This window comes from Amia ocellicauda, chromosome 18, assembly GCF_036373705.1.
Source record: "Amia ocellicauda isolate fAmiCal2 chromosome 18, fAmiCal2.hap1, whole genome shotgun sequence".
In the NCBI taxonomy this organism is placed as follows: domain Eukaryota; kingdom Metazoa; phylum Chordata; class Actinopteri; order Amiiformes; family Amiidae; genus Amia; species Amia ocellicauda.
In genome coordinates, this window is record NC_089867.1 from 14,413,571 (window position 1) to 14,436,510 (window position 22,940).

At 46.3% G+C, this 22,940-nt stretch overlaps 1 protein-coding gene across 2 annotated transcripts; it reads right to left on the bottom strand.

The window, feature by feature from the left end:
* Positions 1-20,773, bottom strand: tmem245 (transmembrane protein 245). Of its 2 annotated transcripts, none has more exons than XM_066691515.1 (17): positions 20,114-20,773; positions 19,265-19,382; positions 18,764-18,862; positions 18,484-18,603; positions 18,188-18,388; positions 17,898-18,067; positions 14,412-14,516; positions 13,503-13,585; positions 13,128-13,218; positions 12,868-12,966; positions 12,448-12,579; positions 11,987-12,109; positions 11,432-11,577; positions 8,846-8,946; positions 5,856-6,030; positions 4,944-5,165; positions 1-3,716 (listed from the first exon to the last, which is right to left on the bottom strand). In XM_066691515.1, the coding sequence occupies exons 1-17, from the start codon at positions 20,729-20,731 to the stop codon at positions 3,671-3,673; spliced, it is 2,649 nt and encodes an 882-aa protein (XP_066547612.1). In that variant the 5' UTR covers positions 20,732-20,773; the 3' UTR covers positions 1-3,670. The 2 variants fall into 2 exon arrangements, with proteins under 2 accessions (XP_066547612.1, XP_066547613.1); XM_066691516.1 differs by having other exon boundaries at positions 4,944-5,138; positions 20,114-20,769.
* Between the last annotated feature and the right edge of the window lie 2,167 nt (positions 20,774-22,940).

Below are 22,940 nucleotides of genomic sequence, written 5' to 3' on the forward strand. Positions count from 1 at the left end.
GTTATTGCAAAGGTTTTATTCATTCAGCACATTTTTGTTAAAAAATACATCACACTTTGGGTGACAGCAGTCCCATTCTTCCACCACAATACTGCAGCTCCGAAATCCTCCTCTTCTACTGTGGAAATACCACACTTCCACGGGAATATTTGTGAGAAATGAAATGGCAATATTTAAGACAGTGCTGTTAATAGACAAGCAGGGATAATAAATAGAAATCAGTCAGTGTTTTACGAATACCAATGATCCGACCTTGCTTTCACCTCCGACAACGCAGCAGACTTGGGAAGATGGTCGAGACAGCAGATGCATTTTCACCAGGGGCTTATAGTGCCTTTCAAGAAAGTAAGTAATACATACGGTCTGGGATTCAATTATTCTTTAATTAATGCGGATTTAAAAAGAAGCACAGCCAAGACATTTGCTCAGTAGGATGGAGTCCTGCTGTACGCGGCCAAATGCTTTAACCAAGGTGGCCAAACTCCCCCCCCTCCAACAAGCTGGTCCACCAGAGGCACCGCGGAGCTGCCACTTCCTGTCCTCACTCAGCAGTGCTACCCTATCAGTGCATCTCTGACTCCAACCAACCACCAACACCCCCCATGAAAAGTGCAGCCAGCAGGAGTCCAATCAAGTCCAAAACTACAGACTGTTGATGCCTGTGACCCCTGAGAACACGGGTTACAGAAATGGACAGAGATCTCCATGTTAAATATCCAGCCACCTTTTGCATGAGATACGGCACAAAGATTTACTCCCAGACGCAGCCAGAGAGGAGGGCTATTCAGCCATCTCCATCTCCTCGAAATCCGTGTCTGATCTGAGCAGCTGACTGACCGTCCGCTCTGACTGCTCACTGTGCAAATGTACTGGAGGTGCTTCTCAACACAAGTCGCTATAACACAAATTCTATAGCACAAAATAAAATCAATAAATAAAAGAAAGCACAGACCTTAAAGCACTTGTGATCACATGTACACACACAAAAATACATCTAAAGAACTACCTGTGCAAAAAAGAAACTGTTCAGCTCAATAGTGCATGAGTTAGGAAATGGGTCACAGGGAGTTCTCCCCTCACAGACTGTAACAGGTTGGATGTGCACACCTGGTCTGTTACAAGGTGATCAGTTCAGCTATTTGTCTAGAAACGGGCACAAGGAGGAGGCTGGCGAACTCAACCCAGAGCCAGATTCTATTTATACTTCGTTATCGTTCACACACCGGAGGCGCAGTGTCATGCTCCATTAAGACTTGTTGTTCCCATGTCCTGAACAGCCTGCTTTAGTGCTGTGCTGCTAATAAATGTGAAAGCCAGGACCACAAAACCTAATTATCACTCACTGCAGCACGGATTTCAAGCATTGTTCGTTAGTGGCGGCTAGGGGTCCTGCGTTTTGTTTTTATTCTTTAAGGAGAAAATTGGTATCTTTCCACATGTTGTTCCATTTCACATTCCTATTGAAACTCTATAAAGAATCCATGGGTTACCAGTTGTAATTAAATCATGGTGGTGGCATTCAAATACTTCGTGCTCAACAACAAAAACACCCTACAGCCCCAGGGGATTTCAAATCACTCTTAAAGGTCCCATTCTTAACTACAGGGCTGGTCACCAAAAGCAGCCAGAACACCTCTAGAGCCCAGAGCCATAGAAACACACCCACCGGCACAGCACAAACAGAGGCGGCTAAAAGACACAGCAGAACACTTGTGATATGCAAATCTATCTGAAGGCCAATATGTTTAAGTCTTTTTCTTCAGGGAACTGAGATGAAACCCTTCACAGCCCAACATGGCAGCCCATTTATAAGACCGCCGGTGAGTGTAGATGTTATAAGAGCTGTGCCGAGGCTGCACGTTCAGCTCCACGTGCATTCTGGGTAAACAAAAAGATGTCTGCCGATGAGAAATGCTTCAGCTTAGACTGGCACCGTTTTCTCGTTCCTTGCAACTGGCCTTTTCTTCACAAAAATTTAACTCGGGAAAGAAAGAGCAACAAAAACGAGTGCCCTCCGGTGAAAGCCAGTCACGCTAACACGGGATTTGCTGTTCCTGTTTGAATCACTTGTGTTGCCCTCCACAGCTCAAAACACAGCTGTTCTGCGCCCAAAATATGCCAACGCACAGGCAGTCTGTTTCAAAGACCATCTTTCCCCCCGGTTATCTACTCTAATGAATACAAAGACATGAATGGAAATGTTGATACTACGCACTTTTCTTTTCCAATATTTACAGCCTCATGTCTTGGGTTGTTTCTTCCGAGGACTTATTTCTGGCTCTGTAACACTGCTAGGTAATTGTACGTCAAAATAAAAACAGATGCACCTGTATCTATATCGAAAAGTACAGTGAACTGTCTGGTCTGCTACACAGTGCACTTTATGACTACTCAACATCTTAACACACCCCTCACAGCCAGCGTTTCTAATTCTTCCCCTGTCAAACAGTGAGGTTTAACACTGTATAGATATGAAACTCAATCAGGGAGTTCAAAAGGCATTTGCAATAAATAATCCTGTGTGCATGACTCACCCCCCCCCCCCCATGAACAGCCACAACTATAATAGGCACCAAGAATCGGTATGACAAAAAAAAAAGATTTAACAGAGAAGACACTTCAGAACAGCAAAGTAAACATTTAAAATAACAAAATAAAATAAAAAAGGTTTTATCAATAAACAAACAAGAAAAACAATATAGTACAAAAGCCTGAGGGCAGCAGAGAATGAACTGAGCAAACTGCGACTTCAAAGAGAATTTGATTGTTCGCAATGGCAACACAAACCTTCCCTTCCCAGCGCACAGCAGAGAGCGGCTGCTTTACGTTTCTCTCGGAGGAGCTGTGAATACGACGGGACCTTTTTCTGCTCTGAAAGTGCGTACTTTTCACTGACTGAACCTAAACACACACACAAAAACAACGCAGAAAGCTGTGGCTGTCGTTATAACCCGAACCCAGAGTCTGAAACGCAGCCCGTCTGGAATACGGAGCACGGGTCCGGAGTGGAAAGGGACAGGGACTGCACTTCCCCCGCCTGGGTCACAGACTGCAGCCCTGTCCTCGGCCAACGTGCCAACTGTCCCCTTGCACGTGTGCAAGCGTGTGTCTGCATGTGTTATTGCTTGTGTTGAACAGTTTTCCCAACAGGGTTCAGTTCCGTTGTTCTTTGTTCCAGTGCCCAGTTGTCGAATCTTGATCTGAGGGCAACAGTCTGATGTCTGTCGTTTCAAGAGTGCCCAACACAACGGGAGGCGGGCGTGGGGTGAGCATTGCGTGCCCAGTAGTACCAAGTCACACAGACTACAGAGTGTAAAAAGCTGCAGTCAAACTCGCCGGCATCTGCTGTTATGTCTCTCCATAGCCAAGTCTATTACAAACACACAAACTGTAAAAACGACAAAAACAACAGCTAATGTTTCCTGTGAAGCTGTATGGCTGCCGGTGAGTGGGGTGGGAGTTCTTAAAGCGCTAAAAAATACCAGGTCTCTCCCACCTGAGACGCGCAGGGCAGAGGAGGGAGGCCAGCAGCTGTGAGGTGATGAAGAGCGGACAGTGCAGGGCTGCCTCCGATTGGCACACGGGAAGCGCGAGGCATCAGCAAGCAGCTCGGAACAGCCAATCAGGAGCGGCCGTCCCCGGGTCCAGCTTGGTCACACCCACCCGAGCGTCACTCCACCCCCTTCTTCGGCGCACTGGGACTGTCGGCAAAAAGCCTGGAGCAGGAGGGAGGGGCAGCGATAGTGAGCGTAAGAAGAATGCAATTTTTACTTAAAAATAAAAAAATTAAAAAAGTTTGAATTCCTAAAACACACACAGACCGTTCTAGATGGTGAATACAAATGAAAGGGTTTTTCCTCAAGAATGCAAAAACAAATGTATACAGGTATTAAGATTACAACTAGCTCAGCTGTATAAACTATTGTGAAAAAAACATTAGTCAGAACAAAATGCATTTTTTTTGGAAGGGAAACATTTGGCAGATGACAGTATTAGGCAGGAATGCACAATAGTAACACGAGACCTTACAAAACTGGAAAAAGTAAGTACATAAGAGATCATGGCTCCATATTACAGTAGCTTAATCATAGCTTTAGTGTTTTTCTTTAGCGTAGGTTTTTCTTTACAAATAATAGCATTTCTGCATTTCTCAGATGAGCCTGTCCCATTTCTCATTAAGGTTATATTAATCCACGGTTCGCAGTCAACACAGCTGCAGATGGCAGAGAGGAACATCCCTGCAGCTTTACTGAAAATGGGAAAATGACTTCGGGGAAAATGGCTGATCATCGAAAGCAGTAAATCTGCAGGTTTATTTTTATATACACGTGTGGACATCCAATAGACATAGACAGGCTAGGGGGATGGGATCGATCAGATTGCTTATTATGTTTTGGCCAAAGATACATTTGAAATAAAATGTTTCAGTTTATCAAATACCTATTCCAGAGAATTAGCCTCAAGCGTCCCATTAGTCGTTTATAAGCCGAGAATGTCGAATGGTTTCAGGCGTTTCAGTTTCAGGAGCTCAAAAACAAGTGTTGAATAATATATACACAAGTGATTCAAGCTAGGAAGAGTTAGGAGGCACATTAAAAGTGATCCAATTACCATAGCTGGCTCTGAAAATGTGCGACGAACTTACAAGAGCGATCACTCGAGCTGCGCACTGCATCAGATCAGAGCACCGACTGAGTCTCTGTGTTTGGACACCTTCTACCCAACTATGAAATTCCCTCCTAAAGACTAGAGCAGCAGACTGGACACGCTCCGTCCCCGCTCAAGTGGCCCTCAGGAGACTTTCTGCACAGCGGGAGCCGTGGCAGCGCTGCAAACAGGATGTCGTAAAGGAAGACGTTTCCCTCTGCTGCGTCCTGATTACTGTTGGTATAGAAGCGTGCCTGCGCTGGCGGCCAGGTACCATACGTCAGTGGGGGTCTCACCTGGGCGGGTGTGCGGGCCAAGGCGGCTGCACGGGGGTGGGCTGGCTGCTGCTGGGACTCATCAGCATGGCACTGTAGATGTTGGAGGCCACCACCAGGATGCAAAGCAGGATGGGTCCGATGATGGCTCCCTCCAGGCCCAGGTAGTACGCCCCTCCTGCCACCGCCAGGCCGGTGAGATAGGGGTGCCCACCACTGCCAACACACAGATCACTCAATGATCTGCAATTTGACTCGCCACACAGCACAAATACAAAATACAAAAGCTTCATCATAAATCAACCCCCTTGCCCCAAATCCGCCAGCATCCCGAGGGTTTCAGCCAAGATCCACGGTCGAAATCTGAGCACAAAATAACGATCTGGGTTTCAGTCCATAACAGGTCTGAATTAAAATCAAATTGTACGCACTATTTTAGCGTTTTCTGCTTTTCTCTCCAGTTCTAAAGCAAGCAATGGCTTAAAGGTTTAAAAAAAACAGAAGAGAGTCCAATACTGACAACCAAATACGTGCAGCACTGATTTATAATAATGAGGAAACTTGACTTTGCATTAAGAAAATCTTTATGCTGTATATTTAATTCATAATATCCTTTGGCTGTTTGGCTTAGTGCACTTAATAAGATTTCACATCTTCTTTCCACTCATTTGCTTAATGCCTTTCTTTTAATATGCATTAAGCCTACTGCCAAAGTGATTTTTTTTTTTTTTTTAAGGAAAAGCTGAATATTAAGTTTTGAAAATACCTCTAACTATATTCTCTGTAAAAACTTTCAAAGAGTAAAATCCAGACCTAATTGTTACTCACTCACTGACACACACACAACATTTTTCGAGGCCGACGGTGACCTCTGTGGTAGGGGATTGTGGTAGGCCGCACAGAGGTTACACAGAGGGCCGTGGTCAATCTTACCCGGAGATGTCGGAGTAGATGGCCGTGTCCACAAAGTAGGTTGGCAGGAGGTGGCAAATGAGCAGGAGCACAGCCTTCACACTCTCTCCCTGTGCCAGCCACAGGTCCAGCACCGCGGGCAGCGCCGCCCAGTACGTGCCCAGGAAGGGAACCGCACCCAGAATGGCAGCCAGGGCTGAAAGAGACGCACAGACATCAAGACCGCCTCCCCTGCTCCAGTGTAAGAGCCCCGTTTGCCATATGTATTTTGCACTGCATTCAAAAGAAAAATAATACACTCCACCAGCCTGCACCCCCCCCCCCCCAACATGACACGGCTGCACCTGGCATTAAAGCAGCACGTGAATCATTTACAGAGTAAACACGCATCAACAGAAAACCATTAGCAGTAAGTGCAGTAAAATAAGCGAGATGCATCCAGTAAAAGATACAAACGTATGTTCTTTGTTGTGTTTTTGTTGTTTGTTTGATTGCTCTCAATGCTGGTGAGAGCCGACAACAACAGAGCAAAACCCTGTTGGCTTCCAGGAATGGCAAGTAATACACAGCTAGGAGTAAGAGGTGGTTATACTGGATTACAAACAGTGAGACCATTACAAAAGTAGGCCTTCAGTGTCTGCCCATTCCCAAAGGAAACTCTCCCTCGAATAGATGGCAGGTTCCTGCAGGGATCTGCACGTTGGGTCACCACAGCGGGTCTTTCCCTGCAGCTCCTATGGGGTGCACACTGTCCCCTAAGCAGATGGCTCTTTATGGCCTTGGGTCTAATCAGAAAGACTATATCACCAGCAGCACAGACTCCCCGTGGGGGGACCAGATGGCAATACATGTTCAGCAGGGCAAAATCTGGAGGAAATAAAATAATAAATCAGGTTTTCCACTCTATAAATGGCGGCGATACCTGGCATACTGGCATGGATTTTTTAAAATAATTGTAATAATTTCAAAGGCCAAATTGTTGAAGGGATACTCATCTAGTCTGCCACAAATCATTCTCGGTTTCTCCTAACAGGGGACAGGCTGCCCCAGGTATCACCTCCCCACCCCCCCCCCAAAAAAAAGAAAAGCGCTGGTATTCTTCCAGTTTAGAGATTAATGTGCTACCTAATGCGATGCCATCTGAACAGAGTGGTCTCTGCCAGGCGGCCTCAAAGAAACAGACTGCTGGGGAGACCGACCAGAAACACAGCGCACTGCAGGACAAGGGAAGCCGAGACTCAGCCCAGTTAACAAGGGCGAGAGGGAGGTGTGGAGTTGACAGCAGAGCTAATATATGCCTGCAATAGCATGTGCAGTTTTGTGTTCCTAGTTTCTCGGAAAGAAACTCCACTGCAAAACACAGCTTCCCTTGAAGACCACCTGAGCCTAATTACTCTAATAGAATCACCACGGATGCATTAATATTTTATTTCGGTTGACGTTTTTCTTCTTCTTGCTGTTTCTTCCAGGGCTATTTCCCCCCAACACAACAAAGCTCATTCCACGACATTCGAAATCTGTCCGTCTCCCAGTCTTCGGTTTGCATTCTTGGAACGGCGCTTCCACAGGTCCTTGGCAATATCCCACTTGAGGCTTCCAGCAGCCCCTAGAGGAATGCTGCATTATTCTGCAGCTCAGGGGGAGCGCAAGCTGTTCGGCAAAGCTTTCAACCATTTCAACAGAAACGCCGTGTGACTCGGCAACAGAAAACCGGTTCTGCGTTTCATTAAAAGATGAATTTCAGGTCACTGCGGTGACAATAGGAACTGCCGCAGTACAGGTCGCTGCACCGTATTATTTATCGGATTATCGTAATCATTACATTTCCAAGGGAATCGAAAGGTTGCAGCGCCTTCATTTTCTTTATCCCTTGTGGCTAAACCAACACAGTAGCCTGAGAGTAATAGACAGGGGAAAGGTTTAACTGAGAAAATGGAGAGTGAGGATAAAATGCAGAACAAAAAAGGGCACAGCACAAAGGCATCTAAAAACATTTCATTCGAAGGCTGAAAGACCCAGCCTGTTTTACTGAACTGTGTCAGCCAGCGTGTGAGTTGATGTGTGGCTCTGCCCTGCATGGAAAGGCTGCGTTCACAAGACATCAGTGGGGAAGGAAGCAAGGCCGTTATCAAAGTATCCGTTTTCTCACACTAGAAAATTATAAAGAGAATCACCAAGGCGCTGATGACCCTTACTGCCCGTCTGCATCAGTACGAACCCCCCAGGAGCACATTTCCCCGCTTTGCAGTTGAGATACTTGTGTTACCACTTTGCTTCCATCTTCCATTTCAATTTTCTCATTCTGCACTGGCACGCACCGGGGAAATGCAATTGGCAGACACTCTCACTGCAGGCACGTATGCGCCGCCTCCCCGTCCGCACCGAGAGGCACAAGACAAGGAAAACACAGACGAGCACGTTTTATTCCGCAGAGAGAAAGATCTGGGCTGTTTAATTCACATGCTTCTTATCAGATGGACGGCTTCCTCTGCTCTTGAATTCTCAAACTGAATGGCACTCTGGTGCACTCGTCCTCCACCGCACTCTATCAGTGCTTATCTCTCCGTTATCGGTTACTGCCTCAGGAAAAAAAGAAAACACAGCCGCCCCATCTCATTACCACTATTACCAATATTGCTTCTGAGCAAAGAATGGAGTCGCGTTCATCGTGTCTGTGAGCAAAACCTGAGAGGGATGTCCACAACAGAGATGACATGAAACACAGGTCTCTGAAAGAACCAGACCAAAACCAAACCTTGACCTTTTCACAAATCGCAAAATGACCAAATCGCTACTCCCTTTGGTGTCAGAAGCCATTTTCTCCTACATGTAAATAAAAAGGAGACCGGATACAGGTGTATACTTCACGATTCGCAGGTAGGTCAGACCTCTGTGATCACCTGACGGCAGACCAGGCCTCATACCCTGCCAACAAGACCATGGGCAAGACTACAGAACTACCAGCCAACGCTTGACCTCTGACCTTTCCTGCCGACCAGTGGGCGACTCACCGGAGGGGATGAAGACTATGTTAATCCCAAAGACTGTGTGGGTGAGCCAGGTGTACAGCCCGTAGAATCCCGCCATCTTTAGGGAGGCATCAAACACCCCTCTGTGAAGACAAGAGAGGGAACAGAGAATGGCGTTTAATGCATGTTTATTTTAAGAGGCACCTACATGCACATCACCGCCATGAGAAAAAGACCAGATCTGTGAAAAGACAGGCACACAGAGAGGGGAACTTGGGTGCTGGTCAGTATCCAGACAAGCAGGAGGCAGAGCCAGGCCGCCTCCTCTGTATTTCATGCAGGTCAGGTCGTTCGGTTTGAAATTTCAATTGCAAATGGCTTGTGCTTCACAATCACCTAATTTTCTTTTAAACAAATAGCCGACTCGATCCTGCCTGAGCATGACTGATGCCAGCTCCCGGCGGAACCGTCTCATTAACAAGATGCTGCAAATCAAAGTTGCTTAATTACACTTCTCCCCGTTAACCCAGCAGCTCCTGCCTCTCTCATCATCTACAGAGCACAAGTGTGGCACCGAGGGAAGCGTTTTCCGTGTGCGTGTCATGTGATCTCTGCGCAGGACTGACTGTCAAACTGAATGTGGATCTCATTTTTTGGCAATTGAGAAAGCAGTCCAAATCCGCTCATTTACACTCAACCCCTGTGGCTCATAAGTAAAGGGGGAAAAAATAAGATCAGAGCCAATACAGAGCTGCATTAGACCACAACAAGTGCCCAGAGGATAGAGGATAAAGCAACTGTCCCCTACACCAGCACTGCCAAAGGATTCCAGAATTCCCTTCCCAGAGTTCAGTGCTGTAATTCTTAATTCTGTTCCTGCTCCTTAGAAACAGCCCTAGAAAAAAGTAAGTACCGGATACTGTTGAAATCAAAACTGGTCGCAAACTTTGAAGGCAGCCCAATTTCAGGACAGGAGCGAACCCATCTCGGACTCCATCTCATGAGGAATGACTGGTAACGGTCACCCTCTCCTGTCGGCGTCTCTCACACAGTGGAACGTCAATTAAGAGTTGGAACAAATCGCTATTTGTGCTTGTGCACCAGTTCTGCATGCCTCAAGAGCAGCCTGCTCCTCATCCGCTCAGTCTAATCTGCTTAGACTTTATCACAGGCGCACAGCCCCTCCGTGGCCCTCATGTGCAGGGGGAACGTGGATCCCAGCAAAATGCATTATACATATTAAACATGTTTCTCTGAACAACAATTACAGTGGGCTTGGCAGAGATGGACGGCGGGGTAATGGAAATTGCATTGCAATGCCCGGGGAATAATACTTCTGAAATACAGTCTCTCTCTCCATATACTAAGTAATAATAAATCCATTTGCATTTCAAGCAAGGAAAGCAATCTGTTAGTAGAATAAAAAAAGCTCAGAGATTGAACTGGTACAAGTGAGCTCTGTTGCTACTGTCCAAGATTGAAAATATGGCAGTACTCCCCTCACCTTGAGTGCAAGTGTAGGAGGACAGAACAAAATACCCTTTAACAACCAAGCAAACCAGTTTTTAATCCACTGTGGGTATCCCCCACAATGATCTTTGACCCTATTTAACCCCTGAAGCCCATGGCACTGGCTAGGGAGCGGCACACCCACTCTTGAGTCTTCTTGACAAAGCCAGCAGAAAGCACAGAGCATGCTTCAGATGTGGCAGAGCAAGGACATCTCTCTTCCCGATACTAGACGAGCTCAGTGCTTCAGGGGTCTGGCAGTATCAGTAGTCACTGGGGCACAGGCAGCCCCTGAGCCCAGACAGCCTGTAGCCTCCCAGCCCTGACCACACTCGCCCCTGGGTATCAGCAAGTGACCGGCGCTGTAGGGTCTACTGGACAAGGCACCGAGGAGCTCCAACTGAGATAAGGCTCCTTACAGACATTCATAAAATCTAACATGAATCCAGTCAATGCACTCCGAGCCTTTAGAATTATTAACCACAACTCTGTTAAATTGAAAGAAAAAAGCTTACCAGACATTATAATAAGTGTGCCACAGAAAATATCTTTAACAAGGCTGCTGTAGAGCCCGCCCCCCCAACACACACCCCCACCCAGCAACGCCTGTCACAAGCTGATCATGTAAAGAGCACTTTAATTAAACTTGTGCTTGGTTGCTCTAGCCTTGATTAAAAGCATCTCCTATTAAAGGTGAACGTCAAGCTAATGATTCCTCAGATAATCCTGTTGATTGTAATCAATACTGATGAGATGCACAGGGGAGCTCGGCTCACAGAGGCGAGCGGCTCGGGGGGGAACGGGAAACAACACGAGAAGTCCCCCCCACCCGCTGTGCAGATCTGCTTCCAATGGCAGGCGCTGGGAACAGGAAACCAAATAAATCACAGGACACCTCCAGGAGCTCTGATAGGGCACTGCAAGCATCTCAGAATAAGCATCTCACACACGCCTTTACTACAGTAAACTGCAAAACCGGAGGGACTGGTCTTCAATAGCCATTTTGTAGAACAAGTAAAAGTAGAACAATTGAATAAAAAACTGAAAATAATCAGGGATTGGTGCGAGTGAGTGAGTGCGTGCGGTATGGGATTTTGATGGAGTCTGAGTTACACTGACCGTATGGCTTCCTCCACAGATTGGCCTACGATGTTGGACGAGGGTCCAGGCTGGGACAGCGGCGTCAGGCTGATCACCCACTTCACAGGCTTGTAGTATTCCCCACTGGAGCTTAGCAGGTAGAACAGGGTGGTCAGAAAGATGACCTGGAGCGGGGGAGAGGAGAGCACATCAACAGGATAAACAGGAGGCAACTTTAACCATGTTTTTCATCAGAGAGAGTAAAAAAACCTATTAATTGAGGCTATTGTGTTTTGTACACAAGTAGCAGGTGGCATCCCTTGTATTATTACCCTATCTGTCCACAAGGGGGCAACAACCCCCAAGAGGAAGCTGTTCTAACAGCACACAGCTGATTTATAGCAGAGGCGCCCAGCCCTGGTCTTGGGAGGCAACAGTCTCTTCAGGTTCTCATTCCACCGGAGTGCATTACTACCAAATCATCCATCACAGCACTATTAGTAACAAGGAAGGAAACAACTTTCCCAAGTCCAGTTCCGAGGATCTGATCTCACTACTAGCACTGATGTAACAACTGCCATGTCTTGCTCTCACCAGCGAAAGAGCGAAGTTTAGGAGGGCCGTCCCACTGTGGAACAAAACAGTCAGCAGGGTGGTGGCTGTGGTGAACAGCAGGCTGACATTGCGGCTCATCACGATCCAGAGAGACTCCAGGATCTGCAGCCAGAGAGTGAGGGAGAGTTAGGGAGGGTGTTAGCAGTGTGAGGGAGAGATACAGAGGAGAGAGGCAGAAAGAGGGAGAGAGAGTTTTTGCATATCACCCTCTATCACAGTTTAAGCAGGTTGTTGGTCATGGCTCCTGTCAAACGGCTAATTATCATTTTGTTTCAGGGGAGAATTGTGTGTGTGTGTGTGTGTGTGTGTGTGTGCGTGCGCGTGCATGCGTGTTTATTTCTGGACATTTTAGGTCTGCTAGCAGTGCTGTTCTGTCCCCTCCCACACAGACACACACATACTCAAACAGACGGCCCACCCCCCCGTCCTCCCTCACTCACAGACAGCAGGGTCTCGATGTTCTCCTGCACGAAGGAGGCGATGTCCTGCCAGTCCAGGATGTCCCCCAGCCAGCTGTTGTGACGGTGAATGGATGACTTCTGACCTCGGTGCCGACCCGAAGAGGTGACGTTCTGCAAGACAGAGAGAGTCATGTCCACTAAACTTGTGAACAAGAACGGAGGGACCCAGTAACACAGTGTGCCCCGTCTCCCCATGGCTGTACCGTGTAGATATGGTTGGTATCATGAACAAACTGATCTAGACTGCAGAACTCTATAGAGTCACCTCTCAAACTGATCTAGAACTCCGAATGGTATATGGCCGCCTCTCAAGCTGTTCTAGAACACAGATGGGTATAACGGGTATATCATTCTGCTCCTCCTCCGCAGGGGAGTCTCTGCGGCTCCTGTGTGTCTCACCTTGACAAACCAGGATTGGTAGAGCCGGTCCCACAGCTCCAGCACCTGCTTCTCGATCACCGCTGTGTTGTTCACCTTCTCGCCCAGCATCTTGTGGAGCTGAAAGAGACACGACAGAAAAGCTCATTCATCACAGCCCGCTCCACCCCTGATCCTATATTGTCCGCCTTCGCATGGATGTCCTGAGAAGAGGACCTGAGCTAGAAGAAAGACAGACTGGGTTACATACACAACACACATGGTCACAGTCATCTTTCTACCTTGAGTGTTATCCACTCTCGTCCATACTGGTAAACGTTAGTAGCGGCTGAATTCAGAGCCTTCTGCACGACTTGAGCCTCTGGGAGCCAGCTGTGACACAGAGAAAGCAAACATTGTCGGACTGGGAGAGACGGTAAAAACAAAACAGGAAGTGCAATACATCTTACAGACCTTGGGTGGAAACTGCTGCTTAAAAATGAAAGTAACGTCATGACTGAAATCTGCTGCCCGGCTCTCTGCCCCAGTGATCACAGGAACACAGGAGAAACTTGCCAATGCTGTATTGGGCATTCAGCCACACACAGAGACCTGCACCCCAATTGATCACCCCCGCTCACGTTTTAAATCTAGGTGCACATCGGCCGGGCTCTTACTTGGCCCACTCGGGGTGGTTAGACACAGTCTCGTTGATGAGGTTGCTGGTGACTTGGATGATGTGCACGCTTTCATGGTGAACCTGCAGGGAAGATGAGGACGAGAGCGAGAGGATAGTGAACCATGGCCAGCACTGAGAAGGAGTCAAGGCTCTGGGGGCATCTGCATAAAACCTCTTCATTTTCAAAAGCAGGTATATACAGACGGGTGACAAATTAAAGGAAAAAAAACAACAAAGTGTCTCAGTAAGGTGTTGGGCACCACGAGCCGCCAGAACAGCTTCAATGCTCTTGGCACAGATTCTACGAGTCTCTGGACTCTACTGGAGGGATGAACACCATTCTTCCAAAAGATAGTCATTCATTTGATGTTTTGATGATGGTGGTGGAGAGCGCTGTCTAACACGTCGGCCCAGAATCTCCCCTAGGTGTTCAATTGGGTTGAGATCTGGTGGACCCAAACCATGCCAGGAAAATGCCCCCCACAGATAACAGAGCCTCCGGACCGGCCTGTACCATTCTCTTGGTGTCACCACACATGCACTCGCCCACTTGTCCAGAACACGAGCCAGTTGAGCGTCTTTGTGACTGAAGCTCCTGCCATTCGTGCCCCAATAATGAACACTCTTTCAAAGTCACTTTCCTCTTGCCATCTTGACACACAATCGAGGTCAACTGGGCCTGCTCAGCATTTATATACATGCCACAGAGCATGATAGGATGTTAATTGCTTAATTGTATCATGCAGTACACCTTTGTAAAGAATTTGCATTAGTTATGTTCCTCCACTCATTTATTCAGGTTTTTCCTTTAAATTTGTCACCCGTCTGTATTTATGAAAGATTAGCCTGCTAGTAACTCTGCCTCCAGTCTTATGAAATACATCTTCTCCTCCTTAAAGAAGATTACCTTGGCAGTAAGGAGCAGAGCCAGCAGCAAAGTCCCCATGACCAGCAGGAAGATGATAAAGATGCTGATGAGCTTGTCCAAAGAGCGCTCCAGCCACACGATCATCTGCAGGGGAGAGAGTGGGAGCCAGCAGGGGACAGTCGGGGAGTGGCACAGACAGAGAGAGAGAGAGAGAATGGCAGAGAGGTGGAAAGTGAGAGAGAGAACAGGAAAAAGTTGGAGAAAATGTCAGGAGCTGTCCCAGGGAGTTAAACTGTGGCCAGACACCTGGAGAAACCTGTGACCAGACTGCTGTACTGTCCATCCAACAGTGAGAGAGGTGTGTCAACCCAATCAGCTTAAACCAGCAGCCAGACTTTCTGATAAGCAACCAGCCCCAGGCAGACAGGTAGGCAGGCACTAGGTGCCAAAATATATGAAAAGAGACTAACTGGAAAGGCATATTTTGGAGTCATAACCTCCTTTGCACTGACTGTCTGCTCATAACACTGCGACAGACTGCTGTCCAGTCAGCCCACCCTGTATCTCAGCGATGTGTTCAAACGTCCATTTCTAGATCTCTCGTGTATTGAGAGTTTATGGGACTCTCTGAGATTGTGTTCTACACAAAAAGGTGGTTTGTTATATTAAAATAAATACAAATACAAGCCTGGACCGATTAATTACAGGACTGGACAGTTGGCTGGCTGGTTGGCTGGCTGAAAGACGAGGGCCACGTCACTCAGGTTTCTCTGTGATGTCCGGCATTGTTAACCACTTTGCACATTTAGTGTGGTTAAAGCCCCCAAAAGACCATTTTGGACTGTTTCAATTGATTAATATTATTATTATTAGGGTTTATTTTCAGGTATTAGTAGTAGCTTTAAATCCCTGTTGTTTTCCTGTATGTGTCAATTTCTGAGCCTTTTGCAAATGTATGCATCATGGGACATAACCGCCCCAATACATCCATGCAGAAAGCCAGACACATTTGTCCAAGATCTACGGTGGTTCAGAATTTATGCTTCTTGACCATCCATAAAAACAGTAGCTGCTCTTCCTTCTCAACTACACTGCACCATAGTAACCCCTCTCCCATTTGTGAGGTAATGGAGAAAGACACTATTGTTCTCCAGTGCACCGCCACCACAGGCTCACCACAACCTCAGCTTCACTCTTCTGATCACAGAAGACATCCTATCCCACACCAAAGTGTGACTCACAACCCCACACGCACCCGCCACTTTAGAGCACAGACTCAGCTTGAGATCAAAACAGGCTGGGATCTGCTTAGAAAACAAAGCGTGGCAACCTCCAGTCTCAGCACTCCACACTTCATAAAATAATCATTATCTCTAACCTCGATAAAGAACCTATCATCTCACTTAAAGAGGAAACGCGTCTCTTCTGCAATGTGATGCACAGTGAAATACCGGCCCTTCCAATCCATACCAGTGCAGCATAATTGCTCGTTAATGGTTTGATTAATAGATCATTCAATTACCATTATGACTCTGTTATATAGAGTTGTTTTTTCAATGCATTAGCTTAAGAGTTCTACATCTTCACAATTGCAACTGAGAAATCCTAACTGAAGCTAGTTTTGCTGGATAATTTCATGGCGAACTGTTCAAGCAAGAATAACCAGCAGCAACACCACCACCACCATGCACACCATATACAAAATAGCATTCAACATGTGAAAAAGTGAAAAACACATTAGGTAATAACTCTTTTGAGTATTGTATAGCGGTCTTGCTGGAAAGAAAGACACTATTAAAGAAACACCCATCCAAGAGATATCCCTGGACACCAATGCACTCTGATGTGTGAGTTATTTGACAGGATGCCCTAAGTATACCATGTTATGCACTAATGCCACTCAAGACAGGGCAGAGCAATGTTTTTTGCAAACCACCCCTAGCAGGGCACCGACGTAAGCACACCATCCACAGAGAAGGAGATATGCAAACTGGCTTGACACCAATTTGTTTTCTTTAACCAGCTGATTTTCATTTGCAACAGTCTCTTCATTCATACTTGCACTGAAGGGAGTTATTATCAGACACCCACATGGCATTCTCCCTGCTCTAAAAAACTCCCTTTCTCCGCTCGACATCACAAACCACCTGCTCGAGGCTCTCATGTTTTTAGTATTTTCATTACATTGCTCACAAAGAGTATCTGCCAGTCGGGAAACCGTAAAATATAAAATAAAAGCTCTATGTTTTTTTGAAGGACTGCTCAAGGGCCCACTGTGCTGATCTTCCCACACCCTGATACCCGACCTGAGGATAGGACACCTACAACTATACAATACCTACAGATAACAGGCTGGAGTTCAATACAGGAAAAGCACAAACCTTTTGCATTAATAAAAGACACCAAGAACCCCTGGTTAAGGCCAGAGAACCAGAGATTCAGGCCACAACAGTTCAAAACAGCGCTCTCTCTGCATGCATCTCAACCACTCAAGCCAACCAGATTATAAGAGGCTGGTATGGAAGGTATTTTTCTGTAGATCTTGGGGGAACCTAGAGTACAAAAACGTGTGTATGGGAGGGAACTGCTAATTGGATAACTAGCACTCAGGTCAACCTTTCTCCATCGTGGTTTTCAACATCACAGTTTATCTGGGCAGAGGCAGTAAGATGTTATAGTTCGAAACAAAAGATAGGTCAACTTTTTTTTTTTTTTTTTTGAAAAATACCTTCCACAGCCACCTGCAGGAGAGAATACTAACAGGACTAAAAACAACGGAAAGCCCATGACTGTGGCCGCAACTCAGGAGGAAATGGGAATGGTGACAGTGAATGGATTAAGCTGCAATCCAAGCTTCTAATGGGTGTGCAAACTCACTCTCTCACTCTCACTCACTCGTGCTCTTTTTCACTCTCTCTCTCTCTCACTCTGTTACTGCAGACTACAATCATCGAATCATTACCTGCTTGTTAAGCCAATGCCACAGCTTTTGGGGGAAGAAGACAAGAAGACATTGGGGGATTATTGGTGAAAAATCAGACAGGGGGTGAAGTGAAAGGCACACAATCTCATGACTTCAAACACTGGCAATGCACTGCGCATTACTGACGGACCGTGGAGGGGAGCTTCAATGGTGGGGTAAATACAGGACTGGCTGACAATCAGCCCTTCACTGCGGACTATAAAATGGGAAGATCAAGGGCGATTGAAAGGAAAAAAATATTAATCATCATCATAAAAATAAAAAACACGATTGTGATATTTTGCTTCTCTCATCTTGTCATTCAGTATTTCACAGTTTCTGATTGAAACAGGGACCGCCACCAAAGTGCCACAAGCCTGTCTATCTCCAAACACACGCACATGCGTAGATGGACTGTGTGAACTCTGGGTGTCATGTTTGGTACAAGAACTTTCTAAGGTAAAGAGACTCAGACCTGTACAAAATCATGCTGCCCCTGAAATTACTAACCAACCTATTTTGAAGTCTGTTTCTGTGTCCCTTAGTGTGGGGGGGGGTGTTACCTTGATGTCCATTTTCAAGAGGAAGTTGGCCAGGCCTTTGATGGGTCCAGGGGCCAGGGCATCTTGCCGCTCGCGCACGAATCCCTGCACTACTGTGCCCCAGGATGCCAGGCTCCGCTCAGCGAAGTCCAAAAGCCCAAAACGCATCACCAGTTTCTTCAAGACCCAAACTGTGGACAGCACACAGACACACACACAAGGACCTGATTTAATAGCAACGTCACACTGTGGACGGACACCAGACACAGACGTGTGAGTGAGTATGTGTGTGCAGATGTGTTTGTGTGTACCAGCCACAGGGATGGGCAGGAGCTGCAGGATCCAGAGGTTGAGCCAGATCTGCACTGCAATGATGGCCCACACCAGCATCACAAAGTAGATGTCACTGGCTTTCTTTTTCTTCAGCAAGTCGCGGAACTCAGGCTGCAACCTCGCCGTCGTCCTGCTGGGGGAGCCGGAGGCAGAACTGGGGCTCTCTCCCTGGGAGGAGTCTGAGGGTAAACGGCATCGTGGGAAATATTAATACACACAAGTTTAAATCAGAGAAAACTTGGAAAAAACTTTAAAAAGAGGGCATCAGACGTACCGGGCTGACCAGGCTGGGCACCGGAGGTCTCCTCCTCCTGCGCCGCGAAACCGCTGCAGGAGATGGCCATGAAGATGGTGTTGGCTGCGACGGACAGGACCGTGCCAGCCAGCTCCCCGGCTACACAAACACAGATCAGGCTTGTAAAGACCAGCGGGGCCAGCTGCATAAAACCCCCTCAGGCACTGAACAGGGAGCTTTCTTTGTTTTGTTTTACAATTCCTTGTTGAATGCAAGTCAACCAAAATTAAATATGATAAAATAAAATGCCGGCACTCACTCTTGCCTTGGACGTGTTGCCTCTCGTACAGCGTGCCCACGATCAGCAGAGACACTATGATGACAAACACAGGGATCCTCCAGGAACCTGTGACAGAGGCTGCAGGCAGAGAGGGAAGGGGAAAGCAGAATAATCCACATGAGAGAGAGCTACAGGAACAGTCATGCTTCCCAAGAGTCAGCATCTTGTGAAATCCCTCCAAATCACAGTGTACACACAGTGGTCAGTTTCTACATAGCACGGCCACTAAGAGGAACTAAAGATGAGGGCTAAATATGATGCAACTCAGATGCATGAAGAAATTAAAATATAAGCAGAATGTCTGTACATTTCTGTGCATCATTGACCAGGAACATAGAATATTTCTCAGTGTTTGCAATGAAAACAGAAATATTGACTCTTTTAGTAATGGAGCTGTTTTGCTTGTAGAAAGAAGAGGAACAATACTATTTTATATATTCAAAGTATAATACAAAGCAGATGACTGTCATATAAACTCACCCAGGTAGAAGAGCAGCACTATCCACACTGGCACAGAGACGGCCCGGAGATAGCGCTCCGTGCTGGGGGTCCATTTAAAAGCCACTGCCAGTACATAACCGGCCACTAAAGTACAAACCTGGGGAGACCAGGAGGGGCATTACAGCAGTACAGGAGACAGGCAGATTGATTTAAAATGTTTATCTTTGACATAATAAGACACGAACAATGAAGGGAACATTAAAAGGAATGTAACATTTGTTGAGAGGTGGTAAGTTACAGCCATTCCTTCTGTCTCCTGCTGGCCACAATGGCGACAATATGGGAACAGGTGGGGAACTGCACCCCAGGCGCCCAGTTGTCAACCGGGATTGAGGCACCCTGCTTCTTCAACTTACCCTTACAATTTAACAAATCCCTGCTCAGCCACATCTATATATACCCTGGTGTCTCACTACTGACATTTGAGAGAGCAGGTCTTGGCCACATCACAGGGCATGAATTTAAGTTTGGGCTGTTCTTGGGGGGCAAAGGGGCAACTATTTTAAGCAACTGTGAGGATCGTCATATTTTGAGGTGAATTAAATATTGTTTCCATATGCAAAAAAACTGAAGATGGAAAATAAATATTAGTTTAAGAGGATGTGCTGTTAAGACACATGCACGTCTAAAGGTTTGCACTGTAACCACAAAGTCAGGTCGCTACAGATCGTGTACAAGGAGCAAAATGCACTAATAGTGCCGTGCATACTGTAATATCTTATTAAATGATAAACACGTATTGCTTCCATGTGGGGGAGAGTAGCTTTCGCAAACTCCGCTCTGCGCTCTAAAGCAGCTGTTTCACTGTCCCGGCACTCCGTCACTCACCCACGCCGCACTGAAGCAGTCCAGAGCCCCGCTGATGAAGTCGCAGGAGTGGGCGAGGATGACCTGGATCCAGATCACGCTGCCGAAGTAGTAGAGGAAGCACAGGAGCGGCACCCCGGCGCCGATCAGCAGCAGCGCCCGCAGCCGCTCCAGCACCAGGGCCCCCAGAGCCTCCACGCCGTAGTTGAAGAACCAGACTGGCAGCAGCAAGGTGCCCAGCACGATCGGGGTCCGGGTGTCCTGCAAGCGGGAGAGCCACGACCGGCCGACCCGGGCCAGGGAGTACTTGAAAGGGTGCAGGAAAGTGCCGCACAGGACCGCCCAGAGCAGCGGCCGGAGAAAGGCCTCCAGGATGAAGTAGACCAGCACCGACGCCCCGCAGCAGATCGCCACGAATATCATGGCCCCGGTGTTGTAGAAGGCCTGCTTGATGTTTTTATCAAATTTCAGCGCCATGGGCTGCTGCGCGAACAGCTGGGACACCATGCCCGTCACTGCCGGGTGCACCGCCTCGCTGAAGGTCACGCTGGGGGAGCGGGGGCTGTCCGGGCCCCGCGGGGTGCGCTGGGGGGCGGCGGGCGGCTCTGCTGCGGGCCCGCTGCCTCGCTCCTCCGCCATGGTCGCTCTGTGAGCGGTCTCCGTGGATACACTGCGGAGGAGAGGACTCTGGGAAATGTAGTTCAGCAGCTCGAAACAACCCCCTGCGTCTCATAGCCATACTAGACTTGACTGCTGCCCCCTAGATGATCCTAATATACATCACCAGGATCTGAAACTAAAACTTCAGTGGACTAACTAGTTAAAATGAGAAGATTAATGAAATACTTGTATATATTTTATATATGTTGAATGTATATTCGTTTTTTGCACCTGCTTTAACGTTAATTTTGTCTTAAAGGTAGGGTATGCAATCTGTTCCAGAAACATTTTTTGTTATACTGGTTGAAAGTCTCTTCACATCCTGATAGCAATCAATAATTTAAGTGATCTAAATGTGAAAATATATATATATATATATATATATTCTGTGGAAGGGACAGGACTAAAACAGGATCGACCAATCATTGCATTCGGTCCGAATGTAATGATAGGATGTCCTTCCTGTCTGTCAAACTATATTTGCATACCGCCGCGCAACTTGTTCGCGTAGACAATCACACGTCATCAGCGCGGGAACCTTGACTGTGCAGCGCGAGCGCGAGAATGGAAGGCAGCTACTATTTTTAAAAACATAATAACCGTAAATAAGAGGTTTACGCTCGTTATGATTGTAATGTCTGACCTGTGAGTGAGACATGCGGTTCTGAAACTGTTGCGATCGATTCCACCCGCAGACTCTGCTCTGTGTGCGCATGTGTGACAGAGGGGCGTGGCTTTGGAGACGCTCTGCAGCGAGGGCGGCTCTGCTTTCAAAACACTGCGAGACGGATATTTAGGAGACGTCACACTGCTGTGTTATTGTATTCGTTTATACAGGCAAAACACTGCGAGACGGATATTTAGGAGACGTCACACTGCTGTGTTATTGTATTCGTTTATACAGCAAAACACGCAGCGTCTGGCAGCGCAACTGCTCCTGCTCGTTCTCGGCTCTCTCCACCTGCGCGCACTGCGCATGTCCAACCCAGCATCTACACCACGTGACTTTGGTACATATATTTCTTTCTGCTGTGTGAAATATTGTTTCTGGTATATGATATATCCATTCTGATATATGATTTTTAGTTTTTCTGTTATATGATATATCCACTTTGGTATATGATTTTCCTTTTCTGCTATATGATATATCCATTCTGGTATATGATTTATTTTTTCTGTTAATTTTGAATTGAACGGCCCCTCATACTCGGCTTCCATACTTTGTGACATTGAGAAAGAAAATAAATTCAGATCCACACTTCGAAATGTAAAAGTGCACTGAGAAATGTAAATAGCCAATCGGGAAATAAATAAATGAATAAATAAATATTGACATGAATACAGAAATAAATGTCCAATGTTTTCATTTATTTATTTTCTCTCTGTATTTATTTTTAATTTTGGTATTGATTATCCTCCATAGAAAGTTGGTTTGAAAACGCTAGCTATTATGAGTGGGGAGATACAACTCTTTTAATTCATGTCGGGGAGTCAAATATCAAACTAATATCAAATGTCAAGCTAACTTTAAGGAGCATTTCAAATACACTTGTTGGATTCAAACATATTTTTTAAAGGACATTATGTAAATTAATACGTTCATAATTTGTTGTTGCAAGTGTTACAAATGTATTCTTTCAGCTATGTTGCGTGTGGAGGTTCCTGCCAAAAATACCAACATATTGGCTTATTGTCCGATGATCACATAGGAGATGCAATGTTTCGGCTATTCAAAACACAATTCTTAAATTGAGCCCGTCCATTTGTCACTCACTTTTCATCACCTGGGACAATTCATCACTGATCAATCATCACCAACAATAAGTCTCTGACAAACATTTGTGAAGTTTTCTGTTAGAAATCACTACTTAAGCTGTTCTAAAAACAAATAGCACTATAATATATCCTAAAAACACATACAGTACGTATTCACTTACAAATTACATAAACCCCAATAACCCTATAATAAATCATAAATAACAGATTCAGCATGTATGAAATTCAGTAGCTACATAAATAAATACCTGTCACTTACCGTCTCTTGACTTAGGTGTGTGGAAGAACAGCTTCACTCTTGTGGTTTATTATTATTATTATTATTATTATTATTATTATTATTATTATTATTGTTGTTGTTGTTGTTGTTGTTGTTGTTGTTGTTGATTTCGTAGCAGACACCCTTGTCCAG

Excerpts from the sequence above, each read along its gene's own strand:
- tmem245 (XM_066691515.1), bottom strand. The coding sequence starts at position 20,731 with ATGGCGGAGGAGCGAGGCAGCGGGCCCGCAGCAGAGCCGCCCGCCGCC. Across the intron at positions 11,578-11,986 it reads TAAACTTCGCTCTTTCGCTG|GTCATCTTTCTGACCACCCT; the intron begins GTGAGAGCAAGA and ends CCCCCGCTCCAG. Across the intron at positions 8,947-11,431 it reads TCTGTGGAGGAAGCCATACG|AGGGGTGTTTGATGCCTCCC; the intron begins GTCAGTGTAACT and ends TTGTCTTCACAG.